Source organism: Lucilia cuprina, chromosome 5 (genome assembly GCF_022045245.1).
Source record: "Lucilia cuprina isolate Lc7/37 chromosome 5, ASM2204524v1, whole genome shotgun sequence".
Lineage (NCBI taxonomy): Eukaryota > Metazoa > Arthropoda > Insecta > Diptera > Calliphoridae > Lucilia > Lucilia cuprina.
The window spans coordinates 54984108-55004385 of NC_060953.1; the positions used below are offsets into that span (position 1 = coordinate 54984108).

The 20278-nt window shown below is 27.2% G+C and overlaps 4 protein-coding genes and 1 long non-coding RNA gene across 9 annotated transcripts in view; 3 read left to right on the plus strand and 2 right to left on the minus strand.

The window, feature by feature from the left end:
* The window catches only part of LOC124420351, a 94548-nt gene extending 92778 nt beyond the window's left edge, over nucleotides 1–1770 (minus strand). Inside the window, exon 1 of the long non-coding RNA XR_006941138.1 lies at nucleotides 1637–1770. This is a non-coding gene — a long non-coding RNA (uncharacterized LOC124420351). The remainder of the gene's footprint in view (nucleotides 1–1636) is intronic.
* LOC111676890 (bifunctional peptidase and arginyl-hydroxylase JMJD5) lies at nucleotides 1714–3502 on the plus strand. 2 transcript variants are annotated; one of them, XM_046952848.1, is made up of 4 exons: nucleotides 1714–1920; nucleotides 2115–2350; nucleotides 2407–2563; nucleotides 2623–3502. In XM_046952848.1, the coding sequence occupies exons 1-4, from the start codon at nucleotides 1905–1907 to the stop codon at nucleotides 3396–3398; spliced, it is 1185 nt and encodes a 394-aa protein (XP_046808804.1). In that variant the 5' UTR covers nucleotides 1714–1904; the 3' UTR covers nucleotides 3399–3502. The 2 variants fall into 2 exon arrangements, with proteins under 2 accessions (XP_046808804.1, XP_023293664.2); XM_023437896.2 differs by lacking the exon at nucleotides 1714–1920 and having other exon boundaries at nucleotides 2032–2350.
* Nucleotides 3503–3632: 130 nt separating this feature from the next.
* Nucleotides 3633–13902, plus strand: LOC111676884 (phosphatidate cytidylyltransferase, photoreceptor-specific). The gene is made up of 9 exons (XM_023437888.2): nucleotides 3633–4252; nucleotides 8325–8449; nucleotides 8717–8813; nucleotides 8890–9066; nucleotides 9136–9328; nucleotides 9435–9730; nucleotides 9804–9935; nucleotides 10009–10143; nucleotides 13810–13902. The coding sequence occupies exons 1-9, from the start codon at nucleotides 4118–4120 to the stop codon at nucleotides 13885–13887; spliced, it is 1368 nt and encodes a 455-aa protein (XP_023293656.1). The 5' UTR covers nucleotides 3633–4117; the 3' UTR covers nucleotides 13888–13902.
* Nucleotides 13903–17609: 3707 nt separating this feature from the next.
* On the plus strand, nucleotides 17610–18693 carry LOC111676888. Of its 2 annotated transcripts, none has more exons than XM_023437892.2 (3): nucleotides 17610–17880; nucleotides 17952–18099; nucleotides 18168–18693. In XM_023437892.2, the coding sequence occupies exons 1-3, from the start codon at nucleotides 17751–17753 to the stop codon at nucleotides 18616–18618; spliced, it is 729 nt and encodes a 242-aa protein (XP_023293660.2). In that variant the 5' UTR covers nucleotides 17610–17750; the 3' UTR covers nucleotides 18619–18693. The 2 variants fall into 2 exon arrangements, with proteins under 2 accessions (XP_023293660.2, XP_046809272.1); XM_046953316.1 differs by having other exon boundaries at nucleotides 17748–17884.
* Nucleotides 18587–20276, minus strand: LOC111676887 (protein ALP1-like). 3 transcript variants are annotated; one of them, XM_046953315.1, is made up of 5 exons: nucleotides 20166–20276; nucleotides 19778–20078; nucleotides 19476–19702; nucleotides 19179–19400; nucleotides 18587–19115 (listed from the first exon to the last, which is right to left on the minus strand). In XM_046953315.1, the coding sequence occupies exons 2-5, from the start codon at nucleotides 20068–20070 to the stop codon at nucleotides 18691–18693; spliced, it is 1167 nt and encodes a 388-aa protein (XP_046809271.1). In that variant the 5' UTR covers nucleotides 20071–20078; nucleotides 20166–20276; the 3' UTR covers nucleotides 18587–18690. The 3 variants fall into 3 exon arrangements, with proteins under 3 accessions (XP_046809271.1, XP_046809270.1, XP_023293659.2); XM_046953314.1 differs by having other exon boundaries at nucleotides 18630–19115; nucleotides 19179–19702; nucleotides 20166–20273; XM_023437891.2 differs by lacking the exon at nucleotides 20166–20276 and having other exon boundaries at nucleotides 18630–19115; nucleotides 19179–19702; nucleotides 19778–20156.
* Between the last annotated feature and the right edge of the window lie 2 nt (nucleotides 20277–20278).

Sequence of the window (20278 nt, forward strand, 5' to 3'; positions counted from 1 at the left end):
TGACAATACTGAATAGTTTTATCCAGCTACTTGCACAGATTTATTGAAAACAATAATGCTTTTTTAAGGAAAGCTAAAAAAACATTGGTTGCTCACGTTTGCACGACAATCGTACTCGGCCAAAGAGTGTCAACCAAGCGACAGCTGTATCAACGGAAAGTTTTTTCCCCATGAAAGAACTATCGGCCACAGTCAGACTGTTACAGCGCAACAACAATTAATTGCAGATTTTTATTTGCAAAAGAAAACAAAATATATAATCAAAACAAAACAAACCACCAGCATCTTTTTAAATTATTTGTTTATTGTTTTTTCATTAAAACTTTCTTCCTAAATAAACTACCTGTACAAAGTTTCTAAAACTTGACACTTTAATCTACAAACTGTTGTCATCTGACAGACAAGATTGTTGGCAACATTTGATAATTTATTAAAAACTATATTTTATGAAAATAAGAAAACTCATGTCTCCGGCACAATAACTTTAGAATTATAATAAACAATTTACCACAAATTTACCGTGAACCTTTCCATCTATCAGGCTAGAAATATCGTATTTTTATTAGCCAAATCGATTCTGATCCTTAACATTTTATTGACAACAATAATACTTCTTAAGGAAGTTTTTTTTGGGTATTTTTACATTTGTGAAAGACAACAAAATAGATGATCAAAACGAAACCATCAACATTTTTTAAAACACCCTTCATAAAAAATCCACCTGTATAAGTTTCAAAAACTTGATACCTTCATTATTTCAATACTAAACAATTTCAGTCAGCTACCGCAGACTTTTCGTCATTGCTTGATAGGACTACAAAATAGAAGATCTAAACGAAAACAACAACTTTGTCAAAACTATCTTCCTAAACCAACCATCTGTATATGTTTCCAAAACTTAATACCTCCAATCTAGAAACACTTATCATCTGCCAGGCAAGATTGTCGCCAACATTTGATAAATTTTTACTTATTGAAAACTATTTATCTTTTGTGATAAGTCATACGTTTTAAAGTCCATCCAAAATTTGCCAAGCATAAACATCATGCCTCCGACACAATACATTTAGGATTTTACACAGCTGCCATACATTTGCCGTTATCTTTTCAATCTGTTGGGCAAGAAGAGCTAGTACTAGTGTCACCTGCCCTTAGCTGTTAAGGATTTTACTATGACAATACTAAACAGTTTCAGTCAGCTACCGCAGACTTGACAGCGATTCTTCTTAAACTTTACACTACAATGAACAAACACTTGCAAGATTAGCCGGAAACATTGATCACTATTTTTCAAACATAAATTAAGACAATTTAACTATAAACATCTTTGCTTTGCATTTCTCACATTGCAAATAATATGAAGAAGTTTCCGAAACAAAATTTTAGGATCTCTTGCTGTGGCTAACCACCCTTGCATTCTAATATATCTATCATCAAGACCATTGGAAACTCTTTATCATACTTGTTGTATTCTGCAAAGCCAACTCACTGCCACTTGACACAATAGAATCAATGATGTCGGCACTACAGACGGCAGACAGTTCGTGGAAACTTCAAGGTGATGGAACTACATTGCCGGGTCATTGCTTAGGGAAAATATAACACTTATATAATTAACTATATAGCTATTGCTTACCTTGTGAACTGCTTTTAATTAATTTATTAAAACCTGTAAAAGAACACTTCACAATTAGGCCAAAATATTTTTGACTGATTAGCTTTTTTAGCTTTTATTACTTTTTTATTGAATTTAACACTTTTACCATAATATTTTACATTGGCAAACTAATTACAACAAAAACACGGAGAATTTTTCACAAAAATATAACTATTTTTTACAATTAACACTTGTTGCACAATTTAAGATCCTTTTGTTCTGCATTCACTTGTATTTTTGCTGCATCATGTTCTTTAATAACGGTACTGTCTACATATATGCATTTTCTACATGAGGTGCTGCCACATTTTAAGCTTTATTTACATGCTTCTTCTTTTTAAAATTGTGTACAAAACAATAACAAACAACAGCTGCTTACTTTTTTTGTTTACATTGAAAACAAAAACAAAAATGCAGGAAAATATAACAAATTTATTAAATTTACTGCCTAATTTAGAAGATATTAATAAAATTTGTTTAAAAGAAAACGAAGCGAATTATATTTTAAAGAAAGCTAGTATTGATTTATTAGCCAACAGTCTGGACAAAGAAACTTCACCGGATGAAATCGAAGAGACAGCATTTTTGGTGCAATCATTAGTGGATAAATGTTGGGAACGTATACATACCGGTCATTTTAGTAAAGTGCCACTGGAAATACGTAAAATCTATGCCTTAGCTTGTTACTTTAAGGTAGGTTTTTATCTTGCAATATATAATCATTGTATAAACATTAATATTTTTCTTAGATATTGTTGCTACTAATTGAAAGTACGGATTCCAGGCAATTGGAAAAATGTAGTGTGCTATTAGATGATGCAATTTTAATAGGCTGTACACAAGATATTTATGACAAAAGTCAGCAATTTAAAGATATTCTAATTGAAATCTTGGACAAACATTTAGGTGAGAAGTTCAAAAGTATAAATAAAAAAACATTTTTTTTAATTTTTATATTCCCACAGATCCCTGCCATGACTTAAAATTATCGATTATAGATAATCCTCCTAGGCTCAATATCAACTGTGATATTTTACAACTCAACAAACCCTCGGTGCTGGAATTTAAACAGAAATGTTTTGATAGACAACAGCCTGCTCTACTACTTAATACTTTCCAACATTGGCCTGCTCTTGAAAAATGGCGAGATTTAAATTATATACTCAAAATAGCTGGCAATCGTACGGTACCTATAGAAATTGGTTCCAACTATGCTAATGATGAATGGTCACAACAATTAATGAAAATTAAAGATTTTCTTAAAAGACAATTTAGCCACAATAGTGAACAGTCAACGGACATAGAATATTTAGCACAACATGAATTATTCGAACAAATTCCACAACTCAAAAAAGATTTCTCTATACCGGACTATTGCTCGATTGGCAACAGTAAAGAAGCAATTGATATTAAGGCTTGGTTGGGTCCCAAAGGCACCATATCTCCCCTGCACTATGATCCCAAACATAATTTACTTTGTCAGGTGTTTGGTAGCAAATCTATTATATTAGCTTCACCCGAAGATACACCGAACTTATATCCTTACGAAGGAGAGTTTTTACAAAATACTTCACAAATTGATGCTAAAAATTTAGATGTTGAACAGTTTCCCCGTTTAGAAAAGGTGAAATTTTATTATTTGACTTTACAGCCGGGCGACTGTTTGTATATGCCTCCGAAATGGTGGCATTATGTACAATCGAATAGTCCAAGTTTTTCAGTTAGTTTTTGGTGGGAGTAAAGAATAATAGTTAAATTTAATTTTTAATAAACATTTTGTTTGTATATATCTAAGGTTAAGATTCTAAAAACTGAGATTTAATAAAACAACCGAGATAAACCGTTCAAGTTATTTGAAATAACATAAACATGTGGCAACACTTAAACTATAAGAGAAATTGGTAAAATAATCCCCTACTTTTAAGTTAGCCGGCTTATAGCAGTTTTTAAAACGCCGCCAACGTATTTTGTTTCAAACGTCGTCGATAAAATTTGTCAACTCTGATCTTTGTCAAGTGTTATATTTATTTTAGAGCAAACAGTTGGTCAAATTGGAACAATTTGTGAAAAATAAAAAATAAGCAGGAATAAAAACAACATTGTAACGAAAATAATATAAAGATTTAATTAAAACTATATAAAGTATGAGTGTTGTGAATATTTATATAAGAAAACTTAAACAATTTAATTAAAAGAAAGAAAAAAACAACCACCTTTTCCAATCTGAGGCGGCGCAGAAGATGAAAACTTCTTAAACGAGTAGAAAAGTTGTACACAAATTCTTAACAGAGGAACAATTTTTGTTTTTCATGGAAGTATTTTAGTATCGATAAACAATTCAACTAGCTAAGAGTGAACAGGAGAAAATAACAAAAACAAAAAAGTGTATAAAATATTTTTTTGTTTTGCATTTATATATTAACATATAAAAAAGTTAATTGAACTAATTAACATAATAATATGGCTGAAGTACGCCGCAGAAAACCCGATGAGGCTGGAGATGAGGCAGAGAATTTGTCGGCAGGTGCCAGTAACACTACCGGAACAAACGATGCCGAAAAACGCAACTCCTCTGCTGCTGAATCCTCAGATCATGTAAGTACCTTCTATATTTATTTTAGCAGTATGTATACATATGTTTAAGAAACCCTATGAGGTTTTTATTTTTCCATAAAAAAAGAATTTGCATAACTTTCGTTTGCAAAAATATTTTAATTAGACAAAAATGTCTATGTATAGATAAAACTTTTTTTTAGTGGTCAAAGGTAAATATGTGAGTCTTTTTTTCATTGCTTATTGCATATTATTTCCATATTGTTGTCAGTGTTGCCAACATTGGTCAAGCAAAACGCGCGCAAAAAAATTAAAAAGGGGTAAAAAAGCGTAATTTTCTAACTGAAAATGGGTAAAAAAGCACTAACGTTTTTTCAGTCAAATATTGTTTATTTTAATAAAAATTGCACATTATTTCGCTCATTTCCTACAAGACTCCAAAATTCGTTTTTTAGAACATTGGGCTGCAAAACAAAACATGCGTCATACTAAAGTCTTTCACCGGTGTGAGTTAGATTTTTAGTAACGTAAGAACTAAAACTAATGTTTGACGAATATTAGATAAATAAGATGAGAATTTTAAAAATAGTAAAATGTCATTAAACATTCAAACTGACAGGCATACTACCAACTGGCCAACCGATGTACCCACACCCAAATTGTAAAATTTTACAAAACTTATGAAATATATATTTTTTTTTTGCAAAATCTATATATATTATTTTTAAGTTTTTTGAGTTCTGGAAAAATTGTTAATTTCACTGATAGTGAATAACATAACTTATTTTAAAGTATTTTGAATATTTTGTTTTTTTTGTTTTTGAAGAATATTTGCTTTTGTACATTTTGTACATAGATTTTGTTTTGTTGGTCAGTTATAGACCAATCGTCATAAAATTTGGCATAAAGAATTATAATAAAAATCTTTTTATTGCGAGTACAACGATGAAGTAATCATGGAGGCTTTATATATGAGGGATAGATTCAATTGTGTAAAAAAATTACGTTCTAACCCTATCGTGCTTTCAACAGACAGACGGACGGACAGATGAACAGACAAATGGACATGGTTAGATCGCCTTAGAATTTAATAAGGATCAAAATATATACGACCAATGTGTTACAAACGGAGTGACAAAATCAATATACCCCACTCATCTTGGGTATATGTTGGGTATAAAAAGCACTAAATGCACTGTCATAAAATTAGAAAGCACCACTTTAGTGCCTTTTTGAAGAAAGGCACCATGAGCAAAATTTTCCGCGTTTGGCACACCAAAAAGCACCGCAAATAGTGCTAAAAGCACTAAGTTGGCAACACTGATTGTTGTGTATACAAATTTTAATCCAATTGTGAAGAGCGACGTCACGCGTAAAAAATAGACAACGGCAGCAAGTAAACAATACAGACAGAGAGAGAGAGAGAAAAAAGAAACAACAACGAAACAGTAAAATATAAAAACAAATATACAAAGAATAAATCGAGAAAAAACAATTGCTACACAGTGCTCTGAAAAAGTATTTAAGAATATATCCTACAGGAGTATTCTGAATACATATTTATTATTTCCTCAGATAAATGTTCAATAAAACGATCTAAAACTGAGTCCAGCAGTTCGACAAAGAGTCAATGTATACGAAAAAGACAGTAATTTCCACTAATAGTTAACCACCTGGATGATTGTAATTCGTATGTTTTGAGTCATTCGTCACAAATGCACCCTTTGTAATCGAGAATGCAGAAAGTCGTCACTTTAGTGTCCTCTTTGTAAGCGAGAGTGGAGGCAAATGTCTCTTTACTGTCTCCAAGTAATCTACAGATTAGACTCTTAAAAGTTCTTTTCGTTTTATTGAACTTCGGAAAGTAGTTACTTTTCCCACATTTTGGAGAAAATGATTGTTACTTTCTCCTAATAAGCCACCACCTGGCTGACTCAAATTTATATTTCTCTGGGTCAATCATCACATTGATGTCCTATAGTATTCTAGGGATTAGTCACTTGAAACCTTTATTTCCATTAATATCTTATCACCTGTTGGCTCCAATTCGCATATATTTTGGGCCATTCATCAAGAATAAAAGTAAATCGTTACTATCCTAGAATACGTCCATGTCCTAGTTTTAAAGCAAGAAAAATAGCGCCAGTTAAATAGCTAGTAATGTGACTGACTTCCAAGAACCCATTTGGAGATTACCATCCTTTGACTATTTTTGACCGTCTCTTGACTGTCTCTTTGTAGGGTGTATAGTGACGATTGACATCATCGTAGGACAAGCCCATGTTAAAATGGTTGGTCACCTGGGAAGTCAGGTGGCTAGGGGCCACCACAAGTGGTAGGTTAAGTGGACAGTTCGGAACTGTCCCGTCAAACTGCTGAGGAGTTGTAACTGAACTGAAACAGACCAAGAACTTAACTATTACAATTTCCTCACAACTACATAAATATAAAAATTTTAAATAGGGTTTCGCCACTCTCCCTACATATGTACATACATACATGCATGTATATTCCATTTTTTATCTCTTCAATAAAAAAACAAACTCTTTAATCCAATTTTCAAAAACGTCGATACACTGTGAGACAATAGAACAATAATAAAAGATATAAAAACATAAATCTAATTAGTGAAGAGTAATTGTAGGTAGAAAGCAGAAAAAAGAAAAAAGTCCCCAAATGGTCAATATACTAATATAAAACCGCTAAACTCGTAACCATATCTATAATAATTCTATATCCATGACATTGTCATTAAACATATGTATGTACAAACATAAAAATGTAAATACTTATTGTTGAAACTCGGGCCTGTCTTCTTCAGTGTTTATGTCAACATACCCTTGAATTTCTATTACGAATTGACTTTTTATCATTGTCAACAACACGCTTAATGTTTTTCACAACATTATGTTTTGTTTTAAATAAGAAATAATTAAATCATATACTCAATGCATCCTAAAACAGTTTCCTATTTAATAGTAAAAGGTTTCAATAGTATATACAGTACATAGGCAAAACAATATCATTGAGAATTTGCCATTATTGGTGGGGACAAAGAATGAAGAATACAAATCAATAATAACTGACCATATAAAATATTTTATGATTTGTTGCTAGATAAGAGGCTTGTTGCTTGCACCTATACCGGCACCACTGGGTTTTTTTTGTCGTCATTGTTATTATTTACAATTACTAGAAGTTTAATATTCTTTTATTTTTAATAAGAAATAGTACTTATTTATTTTTGTTAAATATTGTTTTAGTATTTTATTTATGCCTATGTCCTCTTCAAACATTTTAATCTTTTATATTTGGATTTGTACTAATCTCTAAACTATATACATACATACTATTTAAGTTAATATTGTCTTTAGTTTTTATTTTTATTTTAATAGTTCTTATCGTTTTTTGGCATTTATATTTATATTTAGTTTTTTTATTGCAATTTCTACCTAGACATAGCTTTCTTCATTTATGTGATGATAATTTTGTTTCCAAATACTAAAGAGATTTAAAAGTGATTATTTGTCATGGCAGAATACCACGTTTTTTCTTTTTGTTATTTTGCCCCTTATGACCAGCCAATTAAATAAATACACATATTAAAATAATATTTTTGTAGTTAATTTAAGATTATTTGCAATTTAGGCAAATGAAGTAGTAATAAAGACGGATTTAGTTTGCACCATTTCTAACTAGAACTGAACTAGAAGTGAACTAGAACTAAACTAGAACTGAACTAGAACTGATCTAGAACTGTACTAGAACTGAACTAGAACTGAACTAGAACTGAACTAGAACTGAACTAGAACTGAACTAGAACTGAACTAGAACTGAACTAGAACTGAACTAGAACTGAACTAGAACTGAACTAGAACTGAACTAGAACTGAACTAGAACTGAACTAGAACTAAACTAGAACTGAATTAGAACTGAACTAGAACTGAACTAGAACTGAACTAGAACTAAACTAGAACTAAACTAGAACTGAAATAGAACTAAACTAGAATTGAATTAGAACTGAACTAGAACTGAACTGGAACTGAACTAGAACTAAGAATTATATAACAAAAAATAAGAAAACAATTTTTTATTATTTTTTATTTACTAACAGGTTGATTCAGAAGAAGAAAAATTACCTGAAGAGAAATTTGTTGAAGAATTGGCCAAAAATTTACCACAGGGTACAGATAAAACACCAGAAATATTGGATTCAGCTCTAAAGGATTTACCAGATAGGTAATTAACAACAACAACAATAATACGAAATGCCTTAAAAATCTTACAGGTGGTTTTTATCATTTTATTTGTAAATAATAAAATAATAAAAACAAATAGCAAAAACCATTAAAAACTATAAAATGAATGCTATTTTTATTGTTGAGAGCATTTTGTGTGTATTGAATTAATAAAATACATACAATATTACTTAAATAAAATAAATACAAAATATTATAATGATTACTTTTGGTCGTATTGCTTATTTCTGTTTGTGTCTATAATTAGATGGAAAAATTGGGTAATACGTGGTATTTTCACATGGATTATGATATGTGGATTTTGTTTAATTATCTATGGCGGCCCGTTAGCATTAATGATTACGGTAAGACTATAAGAAACCTTAAAATAAAATATATATTCTCTGATCGTTTTTATTTATGTATAATTTTCACTTACAGACATTGCTAGTGCAGGTGAAATGTTTCCAAGAAATTATCTCAATCGGTTATCAGGTCTATCGTATACATGGATTACCCTGGTTCCGTAGTTTATCCTGGTATTTTCTCTTAACATCGAATTACTTTTTCTATGGTGAAAATTTGGTTGATTACTTTGGTGTGGCCATAAATCGTGTGGTAAGTTAAGGTTTTTTTTTTTGTTTTCTTAATGATTTCATTTTTTTTAATGTTGTGCCTTATTTATAGGGATATTTAAAGTTTATGGTTACCTATCATCGTTTCCTTTCATTCGCTTTGTATTGTATTGGTTTCGTATGGTTTGTTTTGTCCTTGGTTAAGAAATACTATATGAAACAATTTAGTCTTTTCGCCTGGACTCATGTATCACTGTTGATTGTTGTAACACAAAGTTATTTAATAATTCAGAACATTTTTGAAGGTGAGTTGTTGTTGTGTTTTCTTCTTTTTTTATAAACTATTTATTAGCTACAATAAAATTCTATATAAAATATCTAAAAAAATAACAATTATTTAATATTTAACAGGTTTAATATGGTTCATTGTACCCGTCTCAATGATTGTTTGCAATGATGTCATGGCCTATATGTTTGGTTTCTTCTTTGGCAAGACACCACTGATTAAGTTGAGTCCAAAGAAGACTTGGGAAGGTTTTATTGGTGGTGGTTTTGCTACCGTTTTGTTTGGCATCATATTTTCATATATATTGTGTCATTATCAATATTTCATTTGTCCCATTGTCTACTCAGAGGAATTGGGTAGCATGTCTATGAGCTGTGAACCTGGCTATTTATTTACCGCACAGGATTATAGTTTAAGTGTGGTAAGTGTTTTTTCTTATATTTTTTTGTACAATAAATTTAATTAATTGTTGTTTTTCTCTTTTTTCTTTTTAGTTTGGTATTGGCAAAAGTATTAAGGTAATACCATTTATTTGGCATTCAATCGCTTTAAGTTTGTTTAGTTCCATAATTGGTCCATTTGGTGGTTTCTTTGCTTCTGGTTTTAAGAGAGCATTTAAAATTAAGGTAATTTTATTTGAAAATATTTTGACGGTTTACAGTTTTGTATATATTATTTATTTCTTGTGTTTTCGTTTAGGACTTTGGTGATATGATTCCTGGACATGGCGGTATTATGGATCGTTTCGATTGTCAATTTTTAATGGCCACATTTGTTAATGTTTATATTTCTAGTTTCATAAGAACTCCATCTCCTTCCAAATTATTAACACAGGTAAGACAGACATAAATTTTCTTAGAAAATTTATATATTCTTAAAACTGGAAATTTTTATAAAAATAGAAATTTTCATAGAAAATGGAAATTTTCATAGAAATGGAAAATTTTCATAAAAAAAGGAAATTTTATAAAAATTGGAATTTTTCATAGAAAATGGAAGTTTTCATAGAAAAACTTCATTTTCTATAAAAGCTTCCATTTTCTATGAAAGCTTCCATTTTCTATGAAAACTTCCAATTTTTATAAAATTTCCTTAAATTTCCATAAATCGTAAAAATTTTCTTAGAAAATGGAAACTTTCATAGAAAGTGGAATTTTTCATAGAAAATGGAAATGTTCATAGAAAGAGGAAATTTTATAAAAAATGGAAATTATTATAGAAAGTGAAAGTTTTCATAGAAATATGAAATTTTCATAGAAATAGAAGTTTTCATAGAAAATGGAAGTTTTTATAGAAAATGGAAGTTTTTATGGAAAATGGAAATTTTCATAAAAAACATAAATTTTCATAGAAAATGAAAATTTTCATTAAAAATGGAAATTTTCATAGAAAATGCAAATTTTCATAGGAAATGCAAATTTTCATAAAAAATGCGAATTTTCATTAAAAACATAAATGTTTATAGAAAATGGAAATTTTCATAGAAAAAATGAAAATTTTCATAAAAAAATGAAAATTTTCATAGAAAAAAATGAAAATTTCATAAAAAGCGCAATTTTTATAGAAAATCGATTTTTTGCAGAAATTTTTGTTAAGACATTTCTTTTATTTACAATTTTTGTTAAGACATAAATTTTCAAAAACATTTTTATTAATACATAAATTTCCATAGAATTTTTGTAAGAAAAAAATCTTACAAATTATATATTTTTGTCAAGACATAAATATGAAAAGAAATTTTTGTTATGACATAAATTTTTATAGAAATTTAAGTTAAGACTTAAATTTCGAATGAATATAGTGAAATATAAAATTCTAAAGTAATTTGTGTTACGACGAATTTCGTATAGCACGACGAATTAGTCGACAACAATTTGTTGCGTCGAATGGAACACAATCAAATTATTCGTACTGCGAATTCGTTTCAAGATTTTTTTGTTCGAAATTGGAAAAAGTAAGAAAAAGGAACAAAAATTATATTTTTGTGAATCTACACGATTTTTAGATAATTTTAACAGCTTTCAAAATGTATTCGAACATTATTTCGAAATCAGAAATTGGCGTCGAAAAAAAAACTAAAATTTTATTTTTGTGAATATCTCCAATTTTGAGATTATTTTAACAGCTTCGAACTTAATTTAAAATATTCCAACATTGTAGTGTCATCAAGTGTATTTCTGACTGCCAAATTTCAAACAATTCGGGCCCACAGAACTGTTTTTAATGGCTTTAAAATATTTTCGAACTTATGTTCGAATTTTCGAAAATTTTATTTTTAAGTTTTTATGATCCAGAGATTATTTTAAGAGCATAAAATGTTTTTCGAATTTTCAAATATTCGAACATAATATTGTATTGCCATTAGCTGTACTCACAACCGCCAAATTTCAGAAAATTCAGGCTTCCAGAATTGGTCTTAAAACAATTTTCCCCAATTAATTCGTCGTTCGTTTGCGTAAGAAATAGAAATAAATCTATCGCATAGTTCGTTACATACGACGAAAATTCGTTTCGAAAAATTCGTTGTTCGTCCCAATTGTGCATATACTCTTATATATGTATATTTTCCTATAGAGATTTCTGTCAAGATATAAATTTCTAAAGAAATTTATGTTACGATATTAATTCCAAAAGAAAATAGTATTAAGACGAACAATTCTTAAAAAATATATTAAGACATAAACATCTAAAGATATATTTGTTTAGACATAAACCTCTATTATAGTAATTTATGTTAAGACATAAATTTCTAAGGATAATTCTGTTAGGACATACATTTTTATAAACATTTGTTTTATGCCAGACATTTCTTAAAGACAGACATTAAATTTCAACACAAAATTTGTGTTAAGACATAAAAATCTATAAAAATTATAAATTATGTTTAGACAAGTCTTAAATTTCAACAAAAATTTGTGTTAGGCCATAAAAATTATAAATTATCTTTAGACAATATGTACATTTTCATAGCAATTTGTGTTGAGATGTAAATTTCCAAAAAATTATGTTGAGATAAAAATTTCTAAAGAAATTTAAGTTAAGACTACATTTCTGCAGATAATTGTGTTAAGACATACATTTTCAAAAAAGTTTATGTATAATTTGCGAAGTAATTTGTATTAGGACATCAATTTCTATAGAAATTTCTAATGAAGTTTGGGTTAAGATATAAATTACTAGACATTTTTGTTAAGTTATTGTTAAGACAAAAGTTTAAGTAGAATTTTTTGTGTTAAAACATTTATTTCTTTAAAAATATTTGTCATGACATAAATTTCTAAAAAAATTGTTTTAAAAACATCAGAATGATAAAACTAATAAATTTGTATAAACAAAAATCCCTAAAGAATTTTGTGTTAAGACGCATGAAAAATTATAAATTATCTTTATACATAGAAATTAAAATTAAGACTACATTTCTGCAGATAAACATGTTAAGACATATATTTTCAAAAAAGTTTGTATTTAATTTGCAAAAAAAAAAAATTATTAAGACATCAATTTCTATAGAAATTTCCAAAGAAGTTTAGGTTAAGATATAAATTAATAGAGATTTTTGTTAAATTATTATTAAGACATAAGTTTAAGGAGAAATTTCTGTTAAAACATATATTTGCCATGACATAAATTTCTAAAAAAATGTTTTAAAAACATCAGCAATGTTTTTGTAGAGACATATATTTGTAGAGACATAAATCTCATAAAGATGTGTTAAGACACAAAATTTTTTTTTGAAATTTTTGTTAAGACATAAATGTCAAAATAATTTTTATTTTATATGTTTTTAACACTGTACTGTAGATATTTTAATCAAAATATAAATTCTATAGAAATATGTGTTAAGACATAAATTCTATAAAAATTTGTGTTAAGACATAAATTCTATAGAATTTTGTGTTAAGACAAAAATTTCTAAAAATAAATTATTTTAAAACATCAGAATGATCAAAGTAATAAATCTCTAAAGAATTTTGTGTTAAAACACATTTTTTTTTTTGAAAATTTTGTTAAGACATAAATGTCAAAATAATTTTTATTTTATATGTTTTTAACACTGTACTGTAGATATTTTAATTCTATAGAAATTTGTGTTAAGACATAAATTTTATAGAAATTTCTGTTAAGACATAAATTCTATAGAAATTTGTGTTAAGACATAAATTTCTAAAAAATGATTTTAAAACATCAGAATGATCAAAGTAATAAATTTGTATAGACATAAATCTCATAAAGATAAGTTAAGACACAATATTTTTAAAATTTTTGTTAAGACATAAATATCAAAATCAATTTTTATTTTGTATGTTGTTAACACTGTATTAAGACTTAAATACTATAGAAATTTGTGTTAAGACATAAATTCTATAAAAATTTGTGTTAAGAAGAAAAATATTATATTAAAACACAAAAATAAACAGAGATTTTAATATAATGTTATTTGTTTATATAAATATAATTAAATTTTTTTATATTAATCAATTATTTCTATTTCAATTTCAGATTTACAACCTTAAACCCGAACAACAATTGCAAATCTTTCAATCACTTAAAGAATCACTTGGTGATATGTTAAATTAAGAGATTTTTCGTGAACAACAAGAATATGAACTAAATTAACAAACATACCTAACTCTCTCGTCCTTTTTAATCCTATATCTCGTTCGTTCTTTAGAATAATCGACTACAAAGAGTTTTATTATTTGTATGAATGCAGAGCGTTTTTTTTTTTTTGTTTATTTTATTATTATTTTTTGCTATTTAATTTTGTATGAAGAGTAAATAATTTAATTTTAAAATAATAATTTAATACAATTCTAGCCGAAGTTATTAGCTTTAGTGTTAATTTTAAAATAGTTTTCTTTAACATAATTTCAATGTTCTGTTTTAGATCAAAATAATTATTACTTTTTAACATTACAATTATTATTTTGTTGTAATTTTTATATTAAATAAATAATACATAATTTTTATGTAACAAAACCAAACTAAACAACTTGGCTTAAAACATTTTAAAATAAAAACCAGTTAATGTTAGATAAAGAAAGTCAAAAATATTTTTTTGTAATGAATTTTAATATAGAATTTATTTATTAAATAAACACTCTTTTGAGTTTTTTCTTTTTTTTTTTATTTAAAACAAAAAATTAAAAAGCATATTCCATTTAAATTAATAAAAATTAAAAATTACATTCAAATTTTTTGTTTGTCTAAACAAAATATTTAAATAAATATTAAAAATTAAAATAATATAAATTTTATTTAAGATTTATTATAAGTTTATTAAGTAATTTTTTTAATTTTATAATGAAATTCCTGAAATTAAAAGAAATTTTTAAAGTAATTTATGTTTTAAGACAATTTATGTTAAGACATAAATTCTATAGAAATTTGTGTTAAGACATAAATTTCTAAAAAAAAAATTATTTTAAATCATCAGAATGATCAAAGTAATAAATTTGTATAGACATAAATCTCATAAAGATATGTTAAGACACAATATTTTAAAAATTTTTGTTAAGACATAAATATCAAAATCAATTTATGTTTTAAGACAATTTTTTTGTCTTGACACAACTTTTAACAGAAATTCAGATATTGAGAAAATCGATGTCTTGACAAACAATTTTATTACATTTTTATATAAATTAATGTCTGAATACTTATTTTCTATATAAATTCATATTTTAAAACATATTTCTAAAGAATTTTATGTCTTGACATTAAATATTTATGTCTTAAGATAAACTTTTGCAAAAGGTATATTTTGACAAACATTTTTATTCACATTATTAAAATTTCTATAGAAATGTTTGTTTCGAAATCAAATATTGTTTCAATATAATAAAATTCTAGAAATTTATGTCTTGACATTTAATAGTGTTTTAAAATAAAAATCTCTATCTTAGCAATTCATATATTGACATAAATTCGATGTCTTGACAAACAATTTTATTGAATTTTTATATAAATTAATGTCTTAACACTAATTTTTATATAAATTCATGTTTTATAACATATTTCTATAGAATTTTATGTCTTGACATAAAATATTGATGTCTTAAGATAAACTTTTGCAAAATGTTTATTTTGACAAACATTATTATTCTCAATTAATATCATAATACAAATTTATGTCTTGACATGAAATATTGTTTTAACATAATAAAACTCTATCTCAGAAATTCATATATAGACATGAAATCGATGTCTTGACAAACAATTTTATTGAATTTTTATATAAATTAATGTCTTAACACTAATTTCTATATAAATTCATATTTTAAAACCTATTTCTATAGAATTTTATATCTTGACATAAAATATTAATGTCTTAAGATAAACTTTTGCAAAATGTATATTTTGACAAACATTTTTATTTTCATTATTAAAATTAATATCATAATACAAATTTCTATAAAAATGTATGTCTTGACATCAAATATTTTTTTAACACAATAACTCTCTCTATATGAATTAAAATCTTGACAAAAACACATTTACACACAACATTTAACAGAATTTAATATATTGACATAAATTCGATGTCTTGATAAACAATGTTATTGATTTTTTCTATAAATTAATGTCTTAACACTAATTTCTATAGAAATTTATGTCTTGACATAAAATATCGTTTCAACATAATAAATCTCTATAAGAATTAAGATCTTGACAAAAATTTCTATAGAAAATTTAAAGACGTGATAAAAATGTCTATAAAAGTTTATGTTTTATGAAAAATTTCAATTATGATATAGGTTTTTATGTCTTGACATATATTTTTCAAAAAAATTTAATTTATTGTTTTTTCAAAAATTTTTATTGAAACTTATGTCTTGATACACATTTATTTATTAATTGATTTCTAAACATAAAAGTTTTGAAAATTCATGTCTTAAGATGAATTTATACAGAATTTATATCTTGACAAAAATTTCTATAGAAAAACATATGTATGTCTTAATACAAATTTCTAAAAGAAAAATTTGTTTTAACATTCAAGTATTGAAATAAAATTTGTAACAAAATGTATGTTTGGAAACAGATCATATGTCTTGTCACAAATTTCTATAGATATTTATGTCTTGGCACAAATTTCTATAGATATTTATATCTTGATACAAATTTCTATAGAAATTTATGTTTCAAAGTCTACAATAATGTAAAAATTTGCTAAAAAAAAATTGTCGTTGTCTTGTGCAAGGCTTTAATCTGCATACAAATATCTATAGAAATTTATATCTTGACACAAATTTCTATAGACATTTATGTCTTGTCATAAAATTTCTTGACATTTATGTCTATATATTTTTAAAAATATTTATTTTAATTGCTTTTATCTATAAAAAGTGCAATATATTTTTTTTCTATTTAACAATTTGAAACAAAATAAGATATAAATATATTTTTTATAAAAATAAAACTAATACAAATCCTAAAACCAATGCAAATAACAAAATAATATAAATTTGCATATTAAGCAGTTTTAAAGAATTATTATTAAACATAAAATTGTAAAAAAAAACTAAACTAAAAAATTATCTTAAACACGGCAAATGTTTTTTCAAAACACATTAAAAAAGAAAATAAATTTTCAAACACATATTTGTTCTTCTTCACCTCCTCTAAACTACTACACACCATCCCCCCCTAAATCTACTAAATGTGGTTATAAATTACATATATATCTCATTATTAGTCCTATAGTCTAAAATGTTGAAATCGTATATGAAAAGTATAGAATAAAATAAAATGATTAAAAATGAAAACTAATTATAAATAAAAAAAGAAATTTAGCATAATTTATGATTGAGATTTGTAATTTGAATTTATAAATTTGTTAAGAATAAGCATTGAGCTACACAAAAAAAAAACAAACTTAAACGAATAAAAGGAATAAAAAAGGATTTAATTTATATATAAAACGTATGGATATATTTTATCAAGATTTATTATTTTAAATAACAAAATATGAAACTTTTTGTGTAATTTAAATATGTATACATACAAAAGAAAAGTGAAGTCTATAAATAAATTATTTAAATGTAAAATAACAAACAAATAAATACGTTGTTTTAATATTTCTCTAAACTTGTTGTAAATATTCTTGCTAATATGTACTATATAGCCCCTCTCACTTAACGGCTTAATAGCAATGTTGCCCAATTGTTAAAATAGCCATCAATGTAATGTTTGTCAAAAAAAGTAAACAAGGTGGCTATATTTTAAGTTTGTTTTTCTTATTTCAAGCGTCAAAGTACGCGTTGACAGCTAAAATAAAGTAAGCGTTGCCAACGTATTGATTGGAACAAAATCTTTCACATACAAGTTTTCTACGACGCTAAATTCTTTTACGCAAATAAAGTATTTTATGGGTACTAAAGAAATATACTACAAAAAAAAAGGAAACGAATTTAAATTAAAATAAACCAAACAATATCATGGAAGAAAGATTGATAGAGGCCATACGTAAAAGGCCTTTTATATTTGACAAACAATCGTTGATGTATCGTAATAAACTGGCAAGAGAAAAAGCTTGGAAATCAGTTTCTCAAGTAGTAGGAGTGGGTGGTAGGTATATGTTTGTACATGTATGTATGTATGTATATAGATGTTAAATATGCGTTAACTACTTTGCACAGTAAAACAATGTATGGCGCGTTGGCGTTCTTTGCGTGACCGTTATGTGCGTGAATTAGCCAAAGCCAAAGATCCGGATTCAGTGGGCAGACCAAGTTGGCGTTATATGAAACAGTTGGCATTTATTGAAGAACATGTTAAACCAAAAAGGTAAAGACAATTTTGCAAGCAACTTGTAAATATGCAAGCTATTTACAGGGTTTTTTTTTGTATTTTAGACGACTCTCTTATTTGGATCAAACCGCTGAGGCTGATGCTCAAGATCCGGGTGAATTCATTTTTTCCGAAATAGTTAAAGACTCCAAATCGGGAGCATTTCAGCTAGAGATTAGACGACCCGATCCGAATGAAAGTTATGAAAATGAATGTGATGTGGAGGAGATATTACCAATGTTACAGCAGGTGGGCCGTGTTGAGACACCGCCTCCTAGACCGGATACCCCACCAAAGAAGCGTCAAAAAATGCAAGAAAATGCTCATGAACGTTTTGAAAAACTATGTTCGGCGGTTACGGATTTAATCGAAACTAAGAAACAAACGTATAAGAAGAGTCGTAATGAAGATTTTTTAAAAGTATTGGATAGTTACTTATTAAAACTTCCGGAAGAAGAGCAGGATAATTTAAAAATAAGTATTCTGAATATGGTACATGTAAATCCTTTAGAATAAGTTAGCACATATAAAAAATATAAATACATATGATTATTTCGAAGATGAAGGATATCAAAAGAAAAAATTTAGTCAATTTATTTCATCCTTTATTATAACATTTGAATTATTATCTATTATCTGTTCAATAGCATTTAAATAGTATTTGAGATTATCCCTAGTATCGAAAGCCTTTTGTTTGGCATTATTCGATCCTATGCGACCAATACTTTGTAAAGGCTTTTTAACTTGTTGACGCCATACACCCTCTATTATATCTTCACCTTCAAAGGCATCAACATAACCGGGAGGACAATATGTTTCATCGTGATTCCTAAGAAAATTATGCAACAAAACTGTAGCCTTAACAATTAGTTCGGCGGTCTTCGGACTCATGTGCAGAGGGGACTGCAATATCTTCCAATGAGCGGTTAAAACGCCAAAGGCATTTTCGGCAACACTCTGGGCTTTTGCCAAATGTTGATTAAAAATTACACTGTCCGGTGTTAGTTGATTGCCTTTTTACCATTGAAAATTAATGAAAATATTAATTTTGTTTAAATATATATCCATTAACTTACCTGCATAAGGTCTCATTAGATATGTTTTAAGGGGAAATGATGAGTGCCCTATCATATAATAAGGAAAATTTATATCAGAATTTGGTAGCAGTTCCTTATTGGGTAAGTTTAATTTTCCACTTATTAACTCCTTAAAGAACTCTAAATTCCAAGTTGTAGCATCAGTATCTTTGTTATAAACACCAATGTCTATGTTAGTGAAAACGTGATTGGCGTCACAGACTGCTAGCAGAACAAGAGATTGTTTACTTTTTAATTTTTTGCTAATAGCAGTATGGTTTGGTCTGGCTGTTATACTTAAAAGTTTTGCATCGACAACTCCAACACAATGTGGCAAATTCCATGCCTCCCAAAATTCATCAGCCATACGTAAGGATTCGTAACCCATTGGAGGACAGACATAAACAGAGTGCAATGTTTTCCATATAATATCACAAGTATCGGTTATAATACGCTTAACAGTGGTCAAACCCATTTTAAATTTTTCACTAAGCATTTGCCGGTTACCACCTTGAGACAAGTACCTTAAGGAATAATTAAGATTTTTATAATTACAAGTCGTATTCCACTGTTATTTTTGGAAATGTAACATCACTTACGTTAATGTCAGAAACAGACGACACTTTGGAGTTATTGATGGACGATTTGAGTTTTTTGTTAAAGCCTCTTCTAGAAAACGGAAAAGTATATCAAACGTTTCCTGGCTCATGCCGGTAATCTGCTTAAAATGTGCTGTATTCCTCTTATAGATTCGATTAAAGTGTACAGCAAAAAATCCTTTTGTATCACGATCTTGATATTCTGGTTTTACCCAGTAACGTCGACCGGCCATTTCATTGAGACAATCACGTGCCTCCTTGAGCATGGTAACCATTGAAAGTATATCTAACATATCATCATCTACTTCCATTTTAATTATTAATAATGAAAAATAATAAAATTTTGTTTATATTTTTTTATGTTGAAAATTGTTTGGTTTTTGTTTACATTTGTATATTGACAGTTCTTGAGGTATATGTTGCCAACTTTTAATAGATCTGTATGAGTTGCCAAATTTATTTCGGGTTTTCCCAGTATTTGTAATAATTACAGTTGAATTC